The sequence below is a fragment of the Dendrobates tinctorius genome, unplaced genomic scaffold (genome assembly GCF_039654945.1).
Source record: "Dendrobates tinctorius isolate UK_male_01 unplaced genomic scaffold, ASM3965494v1 ptg000192l, whole genome shotgun sequence".
NCBI classification, from domain to species: domain Eukaryota; kingdom Metazoa; phylum Chordata; class Amphibia; order Anura; family Dendrobatidae; genus Dendrobates; species Dendrobates tinctorius.
In genome coordinates this window covers 6,484,392-6,502,115 of record NW_027361859.1, presented here as the reverse complement: position 1 = coordinate 6,502,115, position 17,724 = coordinate 6,484,392, and the positions used below count along the sequence as shown (strand labels likewise).

At 47.1% G+C, this 17,724-nt stretch overlaps 1 protein-coding gene across 1 annotated transcript in view; it reads right to left on the bottom strand.

Annotated features, from left to right (window-relative positions):
- Positions 1-17,724, bottom strand: part of LOC141055955 (uncharacterized) — a 134,184-nt gene that overhangs the window by 52,210 nt on the left and 64,250 nt on the right. The window contains exons 9-13 of the mRNA XM_073552651.1: positions 2,460-2,615; positions 1,992-2,108; positions 1,693-1,812; positions 1,464-1,587; positions 462-644 (exon numbers count right to left, since the gene is read on the bottom strand). Coding sequence (XP_073408752.1) covers positions 462-644; positions 1,464-1,587; positions 1,693-1,812; positions 1,992-2,108; positions 2,460-2,615 — 700 coding nt within the window. The remainder of the gene's footprint in view (positions 1-461; positions 645-1,463; positions 1,588-1,692; positions 1,813-1,991; positions 2,109-2,459; positions 2,616-17,724) is intronic.

Here is a 17,724-nt window from a genome sequence, read left to right as displayed (position 1 = left end):
CGTGAAGTAAGCTATGCGGCCATCGAGAAGGAGTGCCTGGCGGTAGTATGGGCACTCAAGAAGTTGCAACCATATTTGTATGGATGACAGTTTTCCCTTCTAACGGACCATAATCCCCTAGTCTGGCTTAATCGGGTCTCCGGAGACAACGCCAGATTGCTGTGGTGGAGTTTAGCCCTACAACCTCTGGACTTTACCATCCACCACAGACCCGGCAAACAAAACGGTAACGCCGATGGACTAAGTCGACAAACGGAACTTGTACCAACCCCATAAACTTCGGTCATCCCCAAACCGATCCGTTGAGGATCAGACTGTGTATGCCGATCGCGTCGCTGAAAAGGGGAGCCGTGTTACAGAACCACTCAGCACCCAGAATATGTTGTGCAGTTATATGGATGTAAGAACAGCCGGGTGTAGTGGCCTTGACCCTGCTCCGGTTCTGGAACTGGTGAGATTACCGCCGATGATAGCATCTTTTGGAGTTCCGAATGCAGAACTTTTTGAAGTCTTGCCGAAGGAAGGTTTGGGGGAGGGGGGGGGCTGGAAGAGAATTCTATTTTTACTCCCCATCTGACGAATTTTAGGATTCTTCGATCCGTGGTTATCTTCTGCCAACTCGGGAAGTAGTTTGCGATTCTGCCCTGTTACAGAACCACTCAGCACCCAGAATATGTTGTGCAGTTATATGGATGTATAATAGGTTCTATGTGAGATGCATGTCCCTAATGTATCAGCAGTGTCCGCCCTCCCCCCACCTTTGTAATTCCCACAGTAAACATCCGCAGGCTCCGGCCACCTGCGGCTTTTGTAATGCATGTCCGGCCTGCCCTCTGTATCTGGGTGATATATTCTGTGTTCTGTGAGTAAAGTGTTGTCAGACTCGAAATACATGGAGAAGCAGTGATCTTTTAGATGCTCCCAAGTAACCCAGGGATTCCAGCCAGCGTCATTCATTCATTCAGACTCCAGCCAACGCAGAGCGGACCTCCGAAAACATGGGGTGGTACTGAAAGAGGTACCCCAGCTTGGTATTAATGTATCAGCAGTGTCGGCCCTCCCCCCACCTTTGTAATTCCCACAGTAAACATCCGCAGGCTCCGGCCACCTGCGGCTTTTGTAATGCATGTCCGGCCTGCCCTCTGTATCTGGGTGATATATTCTGTGTTCTGTGAGTAAAGTGTTGTCAGACTGGAAATACATGGAGAAGCAGTGATCTTTTATATGCTCCCAAGTAACCCAGGGATTCCAGCCAGCGTCATTCATTCAGACTCCAGCCAACGCAGAGCAGACCTCCGAAAACACGAGGTGGTACTGAAAGAGGTACCCCAGCTTGGTAGACCCCGTTACATGCCCCCTACCTGCTTGGCGTCATTTCTTATCTCTGTCTGAGCGGGAGTCGTGAAAAATATTCCTGCTTCTTTCACCTTTTGGGTAGCTCCATCGCCTTGTTTTTCCTTTACCTCTGTATTGAGGGGTTTGAGCCTGGGGTGGGCGATAGGGCTTTTTCGGTTCGGGAAGATTTTTCTTCTTGTCGGTCACCTTCTCTAATAGTTCGTCCAGTGCTGGACCAAATACATATTTGCCCTTGAATGGAATAGAGCATAATTTTGATTTCGATAGGATATCTCCACTCCACATTTCCAGCCATAAGGCCCTTTGGGTGGTGTTGGAAAGTACGGATGTTCTTGCCGCAATACGGACCCATTCTGCCGAGGAGTCCGCTAAAAAGGCTGCTGCCTTCTGTATAAGCGGTAGAGAGGTTGGAAGATCTTCCCTCGGAGTTCCTCTTTTTATATGGTCCTCTAACTGCTGAAGACAGAGGTATAGGGTTCTAGTTACGCAGGCCAATGCGACATTTGCAACAGAAGTTGCTGAGGCTTCCCAGGACTTCCTCAGTAGACTATCCATCTTCCGGTCAAGCGGGTCCTTGAGATGTGAGGAGTCCTCGAAGGGTAGCGTATTTTATTTTAGCTACTCTGGCTATCTACTTTAGGAATCTCAGTCCAAGGTTTCGCGGCTTCTTTATCCAGGTGAAACCGATCCTTCATTTCGCCCGGGATACTTAGCTTCTTTTCTGGGAATTCCCATTCTTCCAAGATTAGATTCTGGATATTATCATGGATAGGGAAAACCATTTTCTTCCTAGACTTCAGGCCGCCAAACAGATCATCCTGCGGGGTGGTCTATCTTCTTCTACTCCCATTGTGTTCCTGACCGCTGAGAGTAGTTCCTCCATATCGTTTGAGGAAAAGAACCATTTCTTATCAGCTTCTGTCTGGGTTGGGGTTAATTCACCCTCTTCCCTCCAATCCGCTGAAACCGATGACTCGGGTTCGGAATCTGAGATGTCCTCAGGGGCATATTTCCTCTTCCTTGAGGTTGAGGGCTCCCCCCCCGAATGACTGGGAAAAGGTAGCCAGGGACGACTGGATCTCCTGTCGCACCATCCCTCTTACTTTCTCCATCAGGGATGGTTGTGCCTCCCGAATGATTTTCCCCATGCATTGCTGGCACAAGGTCTTTTTATAATCGGAGGGGAGTTTTTTCCTACAGATAGCGCATTTGCAGCTTTTAGATTTTTCTTCCGTTTTTGGTGCAGGATCCTTGTCTCCCTGAAAGAGAGAAAAGGAGGGGGCCCCTAAGGATGGGTCCTGAACCAAAAAGGTGTATACCCTTTTCCAAGTGTACTCACTGGGCCAGGGTTTGTGCTGGGCTCTGCAGAAGCAGCTTTCAGGGAAGAGTCTTCCATCAGGGTCCTTAAATAGGAACCGAGATCCAGCGTTTCCTTACCTCATCCAATCGGATGAGATCACTCCCTCTCAGTTCCTGGCGCCACCTGCTTCCTTTTTTTTATTTTCAAATTTCCCGCCAAGATGGTGGTGGGTTCCACTGTGGAACGCAAAGCGGAAATAACGTTGCGCCTCCGGACCCGGCGGTGATCGTCACTTCCAATGCATACCGCTCAGTTAGAGGCGAGCATGCGGCGCGTCGGGGGAGCGGATCCTGGGCTGGTGAGCTACGGGAGGCCCTCAGCCCGGTAAGAACCATCCAGCATTGCTGGAACGCCGAAGGATGGTGTGGGTCCCGTCAGCAGCAGGAGCAGCGTCCAGGGAGGAAGGTCCGGGACGATCGACCCCGGCTCTCAGCTAAAAAAAAAAAAAAAAAAAAAATGCGGTATCTTGCCGGCCCCACCCACGGAGCACACAGAACCTCTTCATCCTGATTAGGGACAGGAAAACACTGGGGATTAGAGGAAGGGGAGGGCTATTTAACCTCTTGTTTCAGGTCCCTAATTAGGATGGGGAGGCAACCTCCTGTGTGCTGTCATAGAGGGATTAGAGAAAATGATATAAATGTGTTGTGAGGGATGAGGGAGAATCCATTTTGGATTATAGGACATCTCGGTCCACTCCTGGAATGTGCCCCCACCCTTGCGTCCCCCCAGGCCATAAAAGGCAATGCAATGTTTCGCTTTAAAGGGAAGGTGCTGCAATTTTTTTTGTATTAATAATGATTGTTTATATAAACAATTATTTTTAACCCCATTACACCCAGGGGTGGTTTGCACGTTAATGACCAGGCCAATTTTTGCAATTCTGACCACTGTCCCTTTATGAGGTAATAACTCTGGAACGCTTCCATGGATCCTGGTAATTCTGACTGTTTTATCATGACATATTGTACTTCATGTTAGTGGTAAAATTTCATTCATATAACTTGCGTTTATTTGTGATAAAAAATGGAAATTTAGTGAAAATTTTGAAGATTTTGCAATTTTCCAACTTTGATATTTTATGCCCTTAAATCACAGAGATATGGCACACAAAATACTTAATAAATAACATTTCCCACATGTCTACTTTACATCAGCACAATTTTGGAACCAAAATTTTTTTGTTAGGAAGTTATAAGGGTTAAAAGTTGACCAGCGATTTCTTTTTTTTTTTTTTTAGGAACCACATCACATTTGAAGTCACTTTGAGGGGTCTATATGATAGAAAATACCCCAAAGTGACATCATTCTAAAAACTGCACCCCTCAAGGTGCTCAAAACCACATTCAAGAAGTTTATTAACCCTTCAGGTGCTTCACAGGAATTTTTTGAAGGTTTAAAAAAAAAAAAATGAACATTTAACTTTTTTCACAAAAAAAATTACTTCAGGTCCAATTTTTTTTTATTTTAACAAGGGTAATAGGAGAAATTGGACTGCAAAAGTTATTGTGCAATTTGTCCTGATACCCCATATGTGGGGGGAACCACTGTTTTGGCGCATGGCAGAGCTTGGAAGGGAAGGAGCGCTGTTTGACTTTTTCAACACAAAATTGGCTGGAATTGAGATTGGACGCCATATTGCGTTTGGAGAGCCCCTAATGTGCCTAAATAGTGGAAATGCCCAACAAATGACACCATTTTGGAAACAAGACCCCCCCCCCCCCCAAGGAACTTATCTAGATGTGTGGTGAGAACTTTGAATCCCAAAGTGCTTCACAGAAGTTTATAATGTAGAGCCATAAAAATAAAAAAATAATTTTTTTCCACAAAAATTATGTTTCGCCCCCAATTTTTTATTTTCCCCAGGGTAACAGAAGAAAGTGGATCCCAACAGTCATTGTGCAATTTGTCCTGAGTATACGGATACCCCACAAGTGGAGGTAAACCACTGTTTTGGTGCATGGCAGAGCTCGGAAGGGAAGGAGCACCGTTTGACTTTTTCAACGCAGAATTGGCTGGAATTGAGATCAGATGCCATGTCGCGTTTGGAGAGCCCTTGATGTGCCTAAACAGTGGAAACCCCCCTATTGTAACTCCAACCCTAACACACACCCCTAACCCCAATGGGAAAATGGAAATACATTTATTTTATTATTTTTCCAGGAGGTGATAAAGGGGGGGGGGTTATTTACTACTAGCTATATATATATATATATATATATATATATATATATATACACATCTCTGAGTGTAGAGTCCCGCCCATTCCGCATAGCTACTATAATATCCCACATCATCACATCAGCCAGAGCTACCGGACTACTACCCATAATATCCCACATCATGCCGTCAGCCAGAGCTACCGGACTACTACCCATAATATCACACATCATCCCGTCAGCCAGAGCCACTGGACTACTACTCCTAATATCCCACATCACCCAGCCAGAGCCACTGGACAACTACCACTAATATCCCACATCAGCCCGTCATCCTGGAGTCAGAACCAGAGAGCTGAGTGGAACGGTCCTAACTTCCATACTGGGGATCCCTTTAAGAGAGTCCTGGCGTCAGAACCAGAGCGCTCAGTGGATTTGCCCTGACTGCCATACCAATGATCCCTTTAATAGAAGCCTGGGGTGAGAATCAGAGCGCTGAGGGATTTACCCTAACTTCCATACCGGAGATCCCTTTAAGAGAGGCCTGGGGTCAGTACCAAAGCGCAGAGTGGATTTTCCCTCACTTTCGTACCGAGGATCCCTTTAAGAGGGGACTTGGGTCAGAACCAGAGCGCTGAGTGGATTTGCCCTAACTTCCATACCGGGGATCCCTTTAAGAGAGCCTGGAATCAGAACCAGAGCGCTGAGTGTATTTGCCTTGATTTGCATACCAATGATCACTTTAATAGAACCCTGGGGTCTGAATCAGAGCGCCGAGGGATTTGCCCTAACTTCCATACAGGAGATCCCTTTAAGAGAGCCTGGGGTCAGTACCAGAGCATTTGAAGGCAATTGCCCTGACTTCCATACCAGGGATCCCTTTAAGAGAGGCCTGGGGTCAGAATTAAAGCGCTGGATGGATTTGCCCTGGCTTCCATACCGGAGATCCCTTTAAGAAGGGCCTGGGGTCAGTACCAAAGCGCAGAGTGGATTTGCCCTAAATTCCATACCAATGATCCCTTTAAAAGACCCTGGGGGTCAGAATCACAGAGCTGAGTGGAACGGTCCTAACTTCCATACCAGGGATCCCTTTAAGAGAGGCCTGGGGTCAAAACCAAAGCGCTGGATGGATTTGCTCTGACTTCCATATCAATGATCCCTTTAAGAGGGAAGATGTGCCTACGGGATGGAGGATGTGTGATGTGTATATAGGCACGGGGGGGGGAATCATTTCTCTCAGGTGCTCTCTGCTCCTTTCAGGGGGGCAGACAATGGCTAGGAGCTTATGTTCCCAGGGATGCTAGATTTCTCCCACTAGTGTCAGTGTCTGCTGACGTGTTGTCAAGTGGGAAAACTGTTGGTCATAGCAACCAATCACAGCTCAGCTTCTTTTGAACAGCTCTGGTGAAATGAAAGATGCTTCGTGATTGGTTGGTGATACACACACACACACACACACACACACACATTCATTTTTATAGAGAGATTTATAGCAGGTTTTAATGTTTGGCAGCTGTCACACACTAAAAGAAGCTTTTTATTGCAAAAAATAGTTTTTGCATCACCACATTTTGAGAGCTATAATTTTTCCATATTTTGGCCCACAGAGTCATGTGAGGTCCTATTTTTTGCAGGACGAGTTGACATTTTTATTGGTACCATTTTTGGGAACATGACATTTTTTTATCGCTTTTTATTACGATTTTTGGGGGAAGAGTGAACAAAAACCAGCGCATATTCATGACTTTAATGAGCGGTACCACGTGACCGCTGAAGGAAGAAATAGCTGCAGGAGAAGCGGGGCTGCAGAGACCGCGCCAGGAGGGGGTAAGTATATGCAATATTCACCTGTCCCCGGTCCAACGCTACATGTCGCTCTGTCCGCCGTGTCCTCTGTCAGTGACATTCAGGCAGCAGAGGGCGCGATGACATGGTGAGTGCGCGCCGCACCCTCTGCCTGAACGTCATTGACCGAGGACATGGCAGACAGAGCGGCGTGCAGCGATGGACCGGGCACAGATGAATATTGCAGGTGCCAGGGCCCTGAGCCAGCAGTGACACCGACACCTGTACCCCATAGCGTGTCGGTGTCCCCGCCTGCTCAGGACACCGGCACCTGGCTCCCAGCGACGAGAGGCAGGAAGGAGGCCCTGGGAAGAAAGCAAACACATCGCGTTGTTCTGAGGGTCTCAGGGAAGCACGCAGGGAGCCTCCTCCCTGCACGATGCTTCCCTATGCCACCGGAACATTGCGATCATGTTTGTTCGCATTGTGCCGGGGCGGTCCCTGACCGCTCCTGGCACATAGTGCCTGGTGTCAGCTGTAATAATCACCTAAGACCCGTCCGCGATCAACTGCATTCCCCCCCGTGAGCACAGCTGATGACGTACTATACCGTTCACGGTCATATGGGCTCGGGTCACCTGGACAGGATAGTATGTCAGATGTCATAAAGAGGTTAAAAACACATGAACAGTCTATAATTTAAAGTGTAGGTTAATTTTAACATTGAGAGGTAGAATATCAAAAATAAAATCCAGAATATCACATTGTATAAATTATATCAAATTATTTGCATTTTGCAGTGAGAAATAAGTATTTTTTATCCCTCTGGCAAACAAGACCTAATTCTTGGTGGTAAAACCCTTGTTGGCAAGCACAGCAGTCAGATGTTTTTTGTAGTTGCTGATGAGGTTTGCATACATGTCAGGAGGAATTTTGGTCCACTCCTCTTTGCAGATCATCTCTAAATCATTAAGATTTTGAGGCTGTCACTTGGCAACTCAGAGCTTCAATTCCGTCCATCAGTTTTCTATGGGATTAAGTTCTGGAGACTGGCTAGGCCACTGCATGCCATTAATGTGATTATTTTTGAGCCACTCCTTTGTTGCCTTGGCTGCACGTTTTGGGTCACTGTCTTGCTGGAAGACCCAGTCACGACCCATTTTTAATGTCTTGGCGGAGGGAAAGAGGTTGTCACTCAAGATTTTACCGTACATGCCTCCATCCATTCTCCCATTGATGCAGTGTAGTCCTGTGCCTTAAGCAGAGAAATACTCCCAAAACATGTTTTCACCTCTATTCTTGACAGTGGGGACGATGTTCTTTGGGTCATAGGCAGCATTTCTCTTCCTCCAAACACGGCGAGTTGAGATACTACAAAAGAGCTCAATTTTTGTCTCATCTGACCACAGCACCTCCTCCCAATCACTCAAAGAATCATCCAGGTGTTCATTGGTAAACGTCATGAGAGGCCTGCCCATGTGCCTTCTTGAGCAGGGGGGCACTGCAGGATTTTAAACCTTTATGGCGTAATGTGTTACCAATGGTTTTCTTGGTGACTGTGGTCCCAGCTGCCTTGAGATCATTATCAAGCTCTCACCGTGTAGTTTTAGGCTGATCTCTCACCTTTCTCGTGACCAAAGATACCCCACGAGGTGAGATTTTGCATGGTGCCCCAGATCGATGTCGAGTGACAGTCATTTTGTATTTCATCCATTTTCTTACTTTTGCACCAACAGTTGTCTCCTTCTCAACCAGCGTCTTACTTATGGTTTTGTAGCCAATTCCAGCTTTGTGCAGGTCTATGATCTTGTCCCTGACATCCTTATATAACTCTTTGGTCTTGCCCATGTTGTAGAGGTTATAGTCTGACTGATTAATTGAGTCTGTGGACAGGAGTCTTTTATAAAGGTGACTCTGTAAGACAGCTGAAAAATGAGGATGATTGACCTCACGGAGATCAACATCCAACACTGCGGAGACACCATCACGTGTTTCTCAACGCAGTGATTCTAGAGCACTGCCCCAATCCCTTATGGGAAATATGCAAAACATGCAAAACAGAAGCCGCGGAGACACCATCACATGTTTCTCAACGCAAGCAATGACTAGACAGGTCTTTCACCGGGAAGGAACAACCACGGGAAGGGCAGTCTCCAATGAAGGAAACTACCTATGCCAAAACATGGTATCCATCCACAGACAGCTGTTTCGGGGTATTTGCCCCTCATCAGTGTGGAGTAGGAAACTGGCTAGTAGGAGCAATGCCTAGTAAAAGACTGAAAAATGAGGATGAATGAACTCATGGAGATCAACATCCAACACTGCGGAGACACCATCACGTGTTTCTCAACGCAGTGATTCTAGAGCACTGCCCCCATCCCTTATGGGAAATATGCAAAACATGCAAAACAGAAGCCGCGGAGACACCATCACATGTTTCTCAACGCAAGCAATGACTAGCCAGGTCTTTCACCGGGAAGGAAGAACCACGGGAAGGGCAGTCTCCAATGAAGGAAACTACCTATGCCAAAACATGGTATCCATCCACAGACAGCTGTTTCGGGGTATTTGCCCCTCATCAGTGTGGAGTAGGAAACTGGTTAGTAGGAGCAATGCCTAGTAAAAGACTGTGAAAAATGAGGATGATTGACCTCATGGAGATCAACATCCGCTTGTTCCTTCCCGGTGAAAGACCTGGCTAGTCATTGCTTGCGTTGAGAAACATGTGATGGTGTCTCCGCGGCTTCTGTTTTGTCTGTAAGACAGCTATCTTTAAAGCAGGTACAAGTTGATTAGGAGCGTCTAACTGGTCTGTAGGAGCCAGAACTCTTAATGGTTGTTAGGGGATCAAATACTTATTTCTCACTGCAAAATGCAAATACATTTATACAATGTGATTTTATTTTTGATATTCTATCTCTCAATGTTTAATTTTAAGGGGAGGTTAATTTTTAGACTGTTCATGTATTTGTCAGTGGACAAAAAAAAAAAAAAAAAATAAGCAAAGGCTCAAATAGGCCGGTCTCACATTTGCGCTTCAGGGCGCAGCGACGGACTGCGCACGGCCGCCGCTAAGCCTTGCCCCCTGCCGCGCCTCCGCCGGTAGCTCCGCCTCCGGGCGCATGACGCTGCATGCGTCCCCTATCTTTACCACTGAGGACGCAGGCCGTGCGCAGTATGCGTTTTTGCGGCGCCTGCGTCCCTTTGACTGTGTGCCGACCAGCGCCAAACGCAACCTGTTGCAATTTGGTTGCGCTCGGCGCACCGTCAAAAGGACGGAGGCGTAGGTGCGGCAGGGGGCGGGGCTTAGCGGCGGCCGTGCGCAGGCCGTTGCTGCGCCCTGAAGCGCAAATGTGAAACCGGCCATACTTATTTCCCCCAATGTATGTTACAAATGTGTGACTCTTTTTCACGGTTCAATCCAAATTGAAGATCTATATCTTCAACCCACACATATACAGTATGTATATATATATATATATATATATATATATATATATATATATATTGATCTTGTAAACAGCTCACAACTGGTTCATGTGTGAACACTATTTTATGTCTGCAACGAAGAGTTGACGTCGGCTACTGATCGGTGACGGCACATTTTTACCTCCCTTTATCTTCTACTTATTTAAAAAACACTTGTGTTCGGTGGATTGATGGATCTAACCGGTGTGTGTAAAGATAATTAGGAGAGGGGCAGTCTAGTGGCTAGAGCTCCTGGGATCAACACCTGCAAGCAGTTTGTATGTTCTCCCCGTGTTTGCGTGGGTTTCCTCCGGGTTCTCCAGTTACCTCCTACATTCCAAAGACATACTGATAGGGAATGTAGATTGTTATCCTCAATGGGGACAATGATGATGATGTCTGTACAGCGCTGTGGAATACGTTGGCGCTATACAATCAAGCCCAATAAATACATAGGTGTCCAGCTAATTTAAAAGAGATGGTCGGGCTTGGGGTTCGATTGTAGGGAAGAGGTGATGAGCGTGCCTGATGCTGCTGCATTCATAGTGTAGGAAACTAGAGACCCCCCCCCGAGTCCAACATGGACAGCACCATCAAGCTGACTGGACAGAGTGAGGCGTCTCCCATGTTCCTGTTGGTCCCCCCATAGGATTGTGGACCACCCTAATAATGGCAATGAATGCAATGTCCGTGTACCTACAAGGCCTATTACATTCCCGTTCCCCCTATCGGAACAAAAAGAAAATAATTAGATGTAATAATGGTTAAAAAAAACCAAACCCCAAAATATATTTATAACACTTATGTGGCTTCACTGCAACCACTACAAGACGTGTAAGAGAGACCGAGGAGAAACAACGAGAAGAGACATCACACAGATAATGAAGACACCGAACAACACAACAGGACTCGAAGATGGAAACTAAAACACAAACAACAACAGCAGTCCTTCTATTTTTCCCACAATCCACCCGTAAAAAGGTGAGAGAAGTTATAACAATGAAGCCATAGGTCTTACTGTGCACAGCCCCCCAACAAAGGCAACTCGTGACACACAACGACGGGGGAAAGCCTAAAGGACTGGACGGGAAAGGGTTAATGGTCCCCATATAACGGGACACTCCAGCACCTACCTCCACCTGCAGAGCCGCACTCCACATATATGGCTGCTCTGTGCGCACAGGACCTGGGATGAGGTCACAGGAGGGGAGGAGTCAGGGGTCACATGATCAGGGGCCTCAGTGTATGCAGGACTCTGCTGTGCTGGTTGTCATGGTGCTGGATGAGGGGAAGTTTCTGTGTGGGGTCAGGAGGGGTTTACAGGGGGATGTAGCAGAGCAGCGTGTGTACGAGGTGTACGAGGTGTACGGAGTGGAACCGTGTGTGTACGAGGTGTACGAAGCGGAGCCGTGTGTGTACGAGGTGTACGGAGCGGAGCCGTGTGTGTACGAGGTGTACGGAGCGGAGCCGTGTGTGTACGAGGTGTACGGAGCGGAGCCGTGTGTGTACGAGGTGTACGGAGCGGAGCCGTGTGTGTACGAGGTGTACGGAGCGGAGCCGTGTGTGTACGAGGTGTACGGAGCGGAGCCGTGTGTGTACGAGGTGTACGGAGCGGAGGAGCCGTGTGTGTACGAGGCGTACGGAGCGGAGCCATGTGTGTACGAGGCGTACGGAGCGGAGCCGTGTGTGTACGAGGCGTACGGAGCGGAGCCGTGTGTGTACGAGGCGTACGGAGCGGAGCCGCGTGTGTACGAGGCGTACGTAGCGGAGCCGCGTGTGTACGAGGTGTACGGAGCGGAGCCGCGTGTGTACGAGGTGTACGGAGCGGAGCCGTGTGTGTACGAGGCGTACGGAGCAGAGCCGCGTGTGTACAAGGTGTATGGAGCGAAGCCGTGTGTGTACGAGGTGTACGGAGTGGAACCGTGTGTGTACGAGGTGTACGGAGCGGAGCCGTGTGTGTACGGGGTGTACGGAGCGGAGCCGTGTGTGTACGAGGTGTACGGAGCGGAGCCGTGTGTGTACGAGGTGTACGGAGCGGAGCCGCGTGTGTACGAGGTGTACGGAGCGGAGCCGTGTGTGTACGAGGTGTACGGAGCAGAGCCGCGTGTGTACAAGGTGTATGGAGCGAAGCCGTGTGTGTACGAGGTGTACGGAGTGGAACCGTGTGTGTACGAGGTGTACGGAGCGGAGCCGTGTGTGTACGGGGTGTACGGAGCGGAACCGTGTGTGTACGAGGTGTATGGAGCGGAGCCGTGTGTGTACGGGGTGTACGGAGCGGAGCCGTGTGTGTACGAGGTGTACGGAGAGGAGCCGTGTGTGTACGAGGTGTACGGAGCGGAGCCGTGTGTGTACGAAGTGTACGGAGCGGAGCCGTGTGTGTACGAGGTGTACGGAGCGGAGCCGTGTGTGTACGAGGTGTACGGAGCAGAGCCGTGTGTGTACGAGGTGTAAGGAGCGGAGCCGTGTGTGTACGAGGTGTACGGAGCGGAGCCATGTGTGTACGAGGTGTACGGAGCAGAGCCACGTGTGTACGAGGTGTACGAAGCGGAGCCGCATGTGTACGAAGTGTAAGGAGCGGAGCCGTGTGTGGAGAAAGTGTACGGAGCGGAGCCGTGTGTGTACGAGGGGTACGGAGCGGAGCTGCGCGTGTACGAGAAGTACGAAGTGGAGCCGCACGTGTACGAGGGGTACGGAGCGGAGCTGCGCGTGTGCGAAATGTACGGAGCAGAGCTGCGTGCGTTCGAGGTGTAAAGAGCGGACCTGTGCGTGTACGAGGTGTAAGCAGTGGAGCCGCGCGTGTTCGAGGTGTACGGAGCGCAGCCGCGCGCATTTGAGGTGAACGGAGCTGAGCCGTGTGTGTTCCAAGTGTGCCTATTTGTGCAAAGGGGAGACGACTTGTCTCGGTAGAGACAATTTGTGTAGATAAGGTCAATTTGTGTCAGTGAAGAGCTGATTTTTGTCGGGGGGTTGATTTTTGCTATGGAGAGCCAATATGTATCTTTTATGCAAACATATACTCAGGAATCTTTTATCAACAATACATATATACCAGTAATGCCTTTTATCATAACAATATTCTGTTATATTCTGTACTGATGACCTTATTTTCAAAAGCAAATAAGATTTTAGGATGTATAAAACGAGACATAAAATCCTGCGATTCCAACGTATTATTACCACTTTATAAATCACTGGTGAAGCCACATCTAGAATACGAGATCCAGTTTTGGGCTCCACATTTCATAGAATCATAGAATGGTAGAGTTGGAAGGGACCTCCTGGGCCATCTGGTCCAACCCCCTGCTCAAAGCAGGATTCGCTAAATCATCCCAGTCAGATGTCTGTCCAGCCTCTGTTTGAAGACTTCCATTGAAGGAGAACTCACCACTTCTCATGGCAGCTTGTTCCACTCATTGATCACTCTAACTGTCAAAAAGTTTTTTCTAATATCTAATCTGTGTCTCCTCCCATTCAGTTTCATCCCATTGCTTCTAGTCTTTCCTTGTGCAAATGAGAATAAAGTTGATCCTTCTACAATGTGACAGCCCTTGAGATATTTGTAGACAGCTATTAAGTCTCCTCTCAGTCTTCTCTTTTGCAAACTAAACAATCCCAAATCCTGCAACCTTTCCTCATAAGACAGGGTTTGCAGACCGGTAACCATTCTGGTAGCTCTTTTCTGAACTTGCTCCAGTTTGTTGATGTCTTTTTTAAAATGTGGTGCCCAAAACTGGACACAATATTCCAGATGAGGTCTGACCAAAGAGGAGTAGAGGGAAATAATGACTTCACGTGATCTAGACTGTATGCTTCTGTGAATACATCCTAGAATTGCATTTGCCTTTTTTGCTGCTGCATCACACTGTTGACTCATATTCAGTTTGAGATCTATTAGTATACCCAAGTCTTTTTCACATGTGCTGTTGCTTAGGCCTATTCCTCCCATTCTGTATATGCTTTTTTTCATTTTTATTGCCCAGATGTAGTACTTTGCATTTCTCCCTGTTAAAAACCATTCTGTTAGTTGCTGCCCACTTCTCCAGTTTAGCTATCCCTCCTAGCTTTGTGTCATCAGCAAATTTAATCAGTTTACCCTCAATTCCTTCATCTAAATCATTGATAAAGATGTTGAACAATACAGGGCCCAGGTCAGAGCCCTGTGGTACCCCATTTGAGACATTCTTCCAACTGGATGTGCAGCCATTTACGACCACTCTTTGGGTCCGATCACTAAGCCAGTTATGAATCCACCTAACAGTTGCCTTGTCCATTCCATACTTAGTCATTTTTTCAATAAGGATTGTATGAGATACTTTGTCAAATGCTTTGCTGAAGTCAAGATATACTATATCTACAGCATTTCCTTGATCCACCCAATCAGTGATTCCGTCATAGAAGGAAATTAAGTTAGTCTGACATGACTTATTAGTTACAAACCCATGCTGACTCTGTTTAATCACTTCATTTTTATCCAGGTACTGACATACATGTTGTTTAATAATTTGTTCAAAGATCTTTCCTGGTATAGAAGTCAGACTCACTGGCCTATAGTTGCCTGGGTCCACCTTCTTCCCCTTTTTGAAGATAGGAGCAACATTTGCCCTTCTCCAGTCTTCTGGGACTTCTCCTGTTCTCCAAGAATTTTCAAAGATTATGGAGAGGGGTTCAAAAATTTCTTCTGCTATCTCCTTCAGTACTCTGGGGTGTAATTCATCTGGACCTGGAGACTTGAATTCATTTAGGTTAGCTAAGTGTTTCCTCACTATCTTTCTGTTTATAGATATCCTGGATTCTTCTATTCCCTTAATAGGACAGTGAAGAACAGTTGGTGTTACATTTCCTTTCTGAGAGAAAACAGATGCAAAATAGGAATTTAAAAGTTCGGCCTTCTCAACATCCTGTCTTACCATTTCATCATTTTCATCCTGTAAAAATCCTGTAGCATCTTTGACTTTTCTTTTACTTTTGACATATCCCCAAAATCCTTTATTATTGCTTTTGACATCTCTTGCAAGCCTCAATTCATTGTCAGCTTTAGATAATCTGGTTTGTGCCCTGCAGGTTCTGCAGACAGCATTATATTCTTTAGATATGCCTCCATCTTTCCATTTTATAAACATTTTTTTCTTCCTTTTTAGCATGTGCTTAAGTTCTGTGTTCATGTTCATCCATCCTGGCTTCCTTAAATGCTTCCTATTCTTCCCTCTTTTTGGAATTGTTAACAATTGTGCTTTGAAAAAGGATATTCAGAAATTGGAGTCAGTTCAAAGGCGGCAACTAGATTATTACATGGGATGGAAGACCTCTCAAGTTTGGAAATTTTTTTCACCACTTAGATAAAAAAAGAACCTAGACATGTTTGGTGTCTATGAACCAGTAATGACCTGTAGAATCATAATGGCAGGTCAGTTTAAGCATTTAGTGAACCTAGTAGAAAAACCCAAACAAAAAACATGTAGGATTGCCCTTTTTTTGCAATTTCACCGCACTTGGAATTTTTTTCCTGTTTTCTAGTAAACGACATGGTAAAACCAATGGGGTCGTTCAAAAGTACAACTCATCCTGTAAAAATAAGACCTTACTCGGCCAAATTGACTGAAAAATAAAAAAGTTATGGCTCTGGGAAGGAGGGAAGCGGAAAACAAAAACGCAAAACCGAAAAAAGCTCTGGGGGTTAAGGTTATGCTTTAGGGTACTCTTTGCGTGATACTTTTTGGAACACCTATACAGAGGTACAGAGTGATTAGGTTCTACTGATCATATGTCAGAATTGACAACCGACGCATGTTAATATTATTATTTATTATTATAGCGCCATTTATTCCATGACGCTTTACATGTGAGGAGGGGTATACATAATACATACAAGTACAGCAATCTTAAACAATACAAGTCATGACTGGTACAGGATGAGAGAGGACCCTGCCCGCGAGGGCTCACAATCTACAAGGAGTGGGTGAGGATACAGTAGGCAAGGGTAGAGCTAGTCATGCAGCGGTTTGGTGGATACTGCAGGTTGTAGGCTTGTCGGAAGAGGTAGGTCTTCAGGTTCTTTTTGAAGGTTTCCATGGTAGGCGAGAGTCTGATATGTTGTGGTAGAGAGTTCCAGAGTAGGGGAGATGCGCGAGAGAAATCTTGTGTGCGATTGTGGGAAGAGGAGATAAGAGGGGAGTACAGAAGGAGATCTTGTGAGGATCGGAGGTTTCGTGCAGGTAAGTACGAGGTCACAGATGTATGGAGGACTCAGGTTGTGGATGGCTTTGTATGTCATGGTTAGGGTTTTGAACTGGAGTCTTTGGGTAATGGGGAGCCTTTGCAGGGATTGACAGAGGGGAGAGGCCGTGGAATAGCGAGGGGACAGGTGGATTAGTCTGGCAGCAGAGTTTAGAATAGATTGGAGGGATGCGAGAGTGTTAAAGGGGAGGCCACAGAGCAGGAGGTTTCAGTAGTCAAGGCAGGAGATAATGAGGCCATGGACTAGGGTTTTTGCAGATTCTTGGTTGAGGAATGTACGGACCTGTGAAATATTTTTCAGTTGAAGTCGGCAGGAAGTGGAAATGGCTTGGATATGTGGTTTGAAAGAGAGATCAGTGTCAAGGATAACCCCGAGGCAGCGAGCTTGTGGGACTGGAGAGAGTGAGCAGCCGCTTACTTTAATGGATAGGTCTGTTGGGGGGGTCACGTGAGATGGGGGAAAGATGATTAATTCTGTTTTGTCCATATTAAGTTTTAGAAATCAAGAGAAGGATGAACTAGCAGACAGACATTGAGGGATTCTGTTTAGTAGGGAGGTGATATCTGGTCCAGGCATGTAGATCTGTGTGTCATCAGCACAGAGGTGATACTGAAAGCCATGAGATTCTATGAGTTGTCAGAGGCCGAAGGTGTAAATGGAGAAGAGCAGGGGCCCTAGGACTGAACCTTGTGGGACTCCGACGGATAGGGGGCGCGGTGAGGAGGTGGTGTGCGAGTGGGAGATGCTGAATGTCCGGTCTGTTAGGTATGACACAATCCAAGATAGGGCCAAGTCTGTGATACCAAGAGATGAGAGGGGCTGTAGTAATAGGGAATGGTCCACTGTGTCAAAGGCAGAGGACAGGTCCAGGATGAGGAGGACAGAGTAGTGTCGCTTGGCCTTGGCGGCTAGTAGGTAAGTGGTGACCTTGGTTAGGGCAGTTTCAGTGGAGTGGTGTGGCCGGAAGCCAGATTGTAATCGGTCAAGGTGGAAGCCAGAAGAGAGGTGGTGTGATGGTCAACGTGTGACTGGACACACAGCCTCCAGCAGGGCGAATTTCTATGGCACACGTGACCCTGGATACACTGCCTCCAGTAGGGCGAATTTAAATAATATAACGTGCAGCCGGATACACCGCCTCCAGCAGGCAAATTTCAGTATTACAAGTATAACTGGATACAACTCCTACAGCAGGCCGAATTTAAATAATAAAGGGAAACACCAGGGAAACTGATACAATGGAGGGCCCTGCGATAGGGAACGGGGACGTGGAGACCTCCTGCACTCCCCTGAGCCAGTCGCTATACTCCTAACAGGTCCCTATACAGGCTGCGCACCTGTCGCAGAGCTGGAACCTAAGA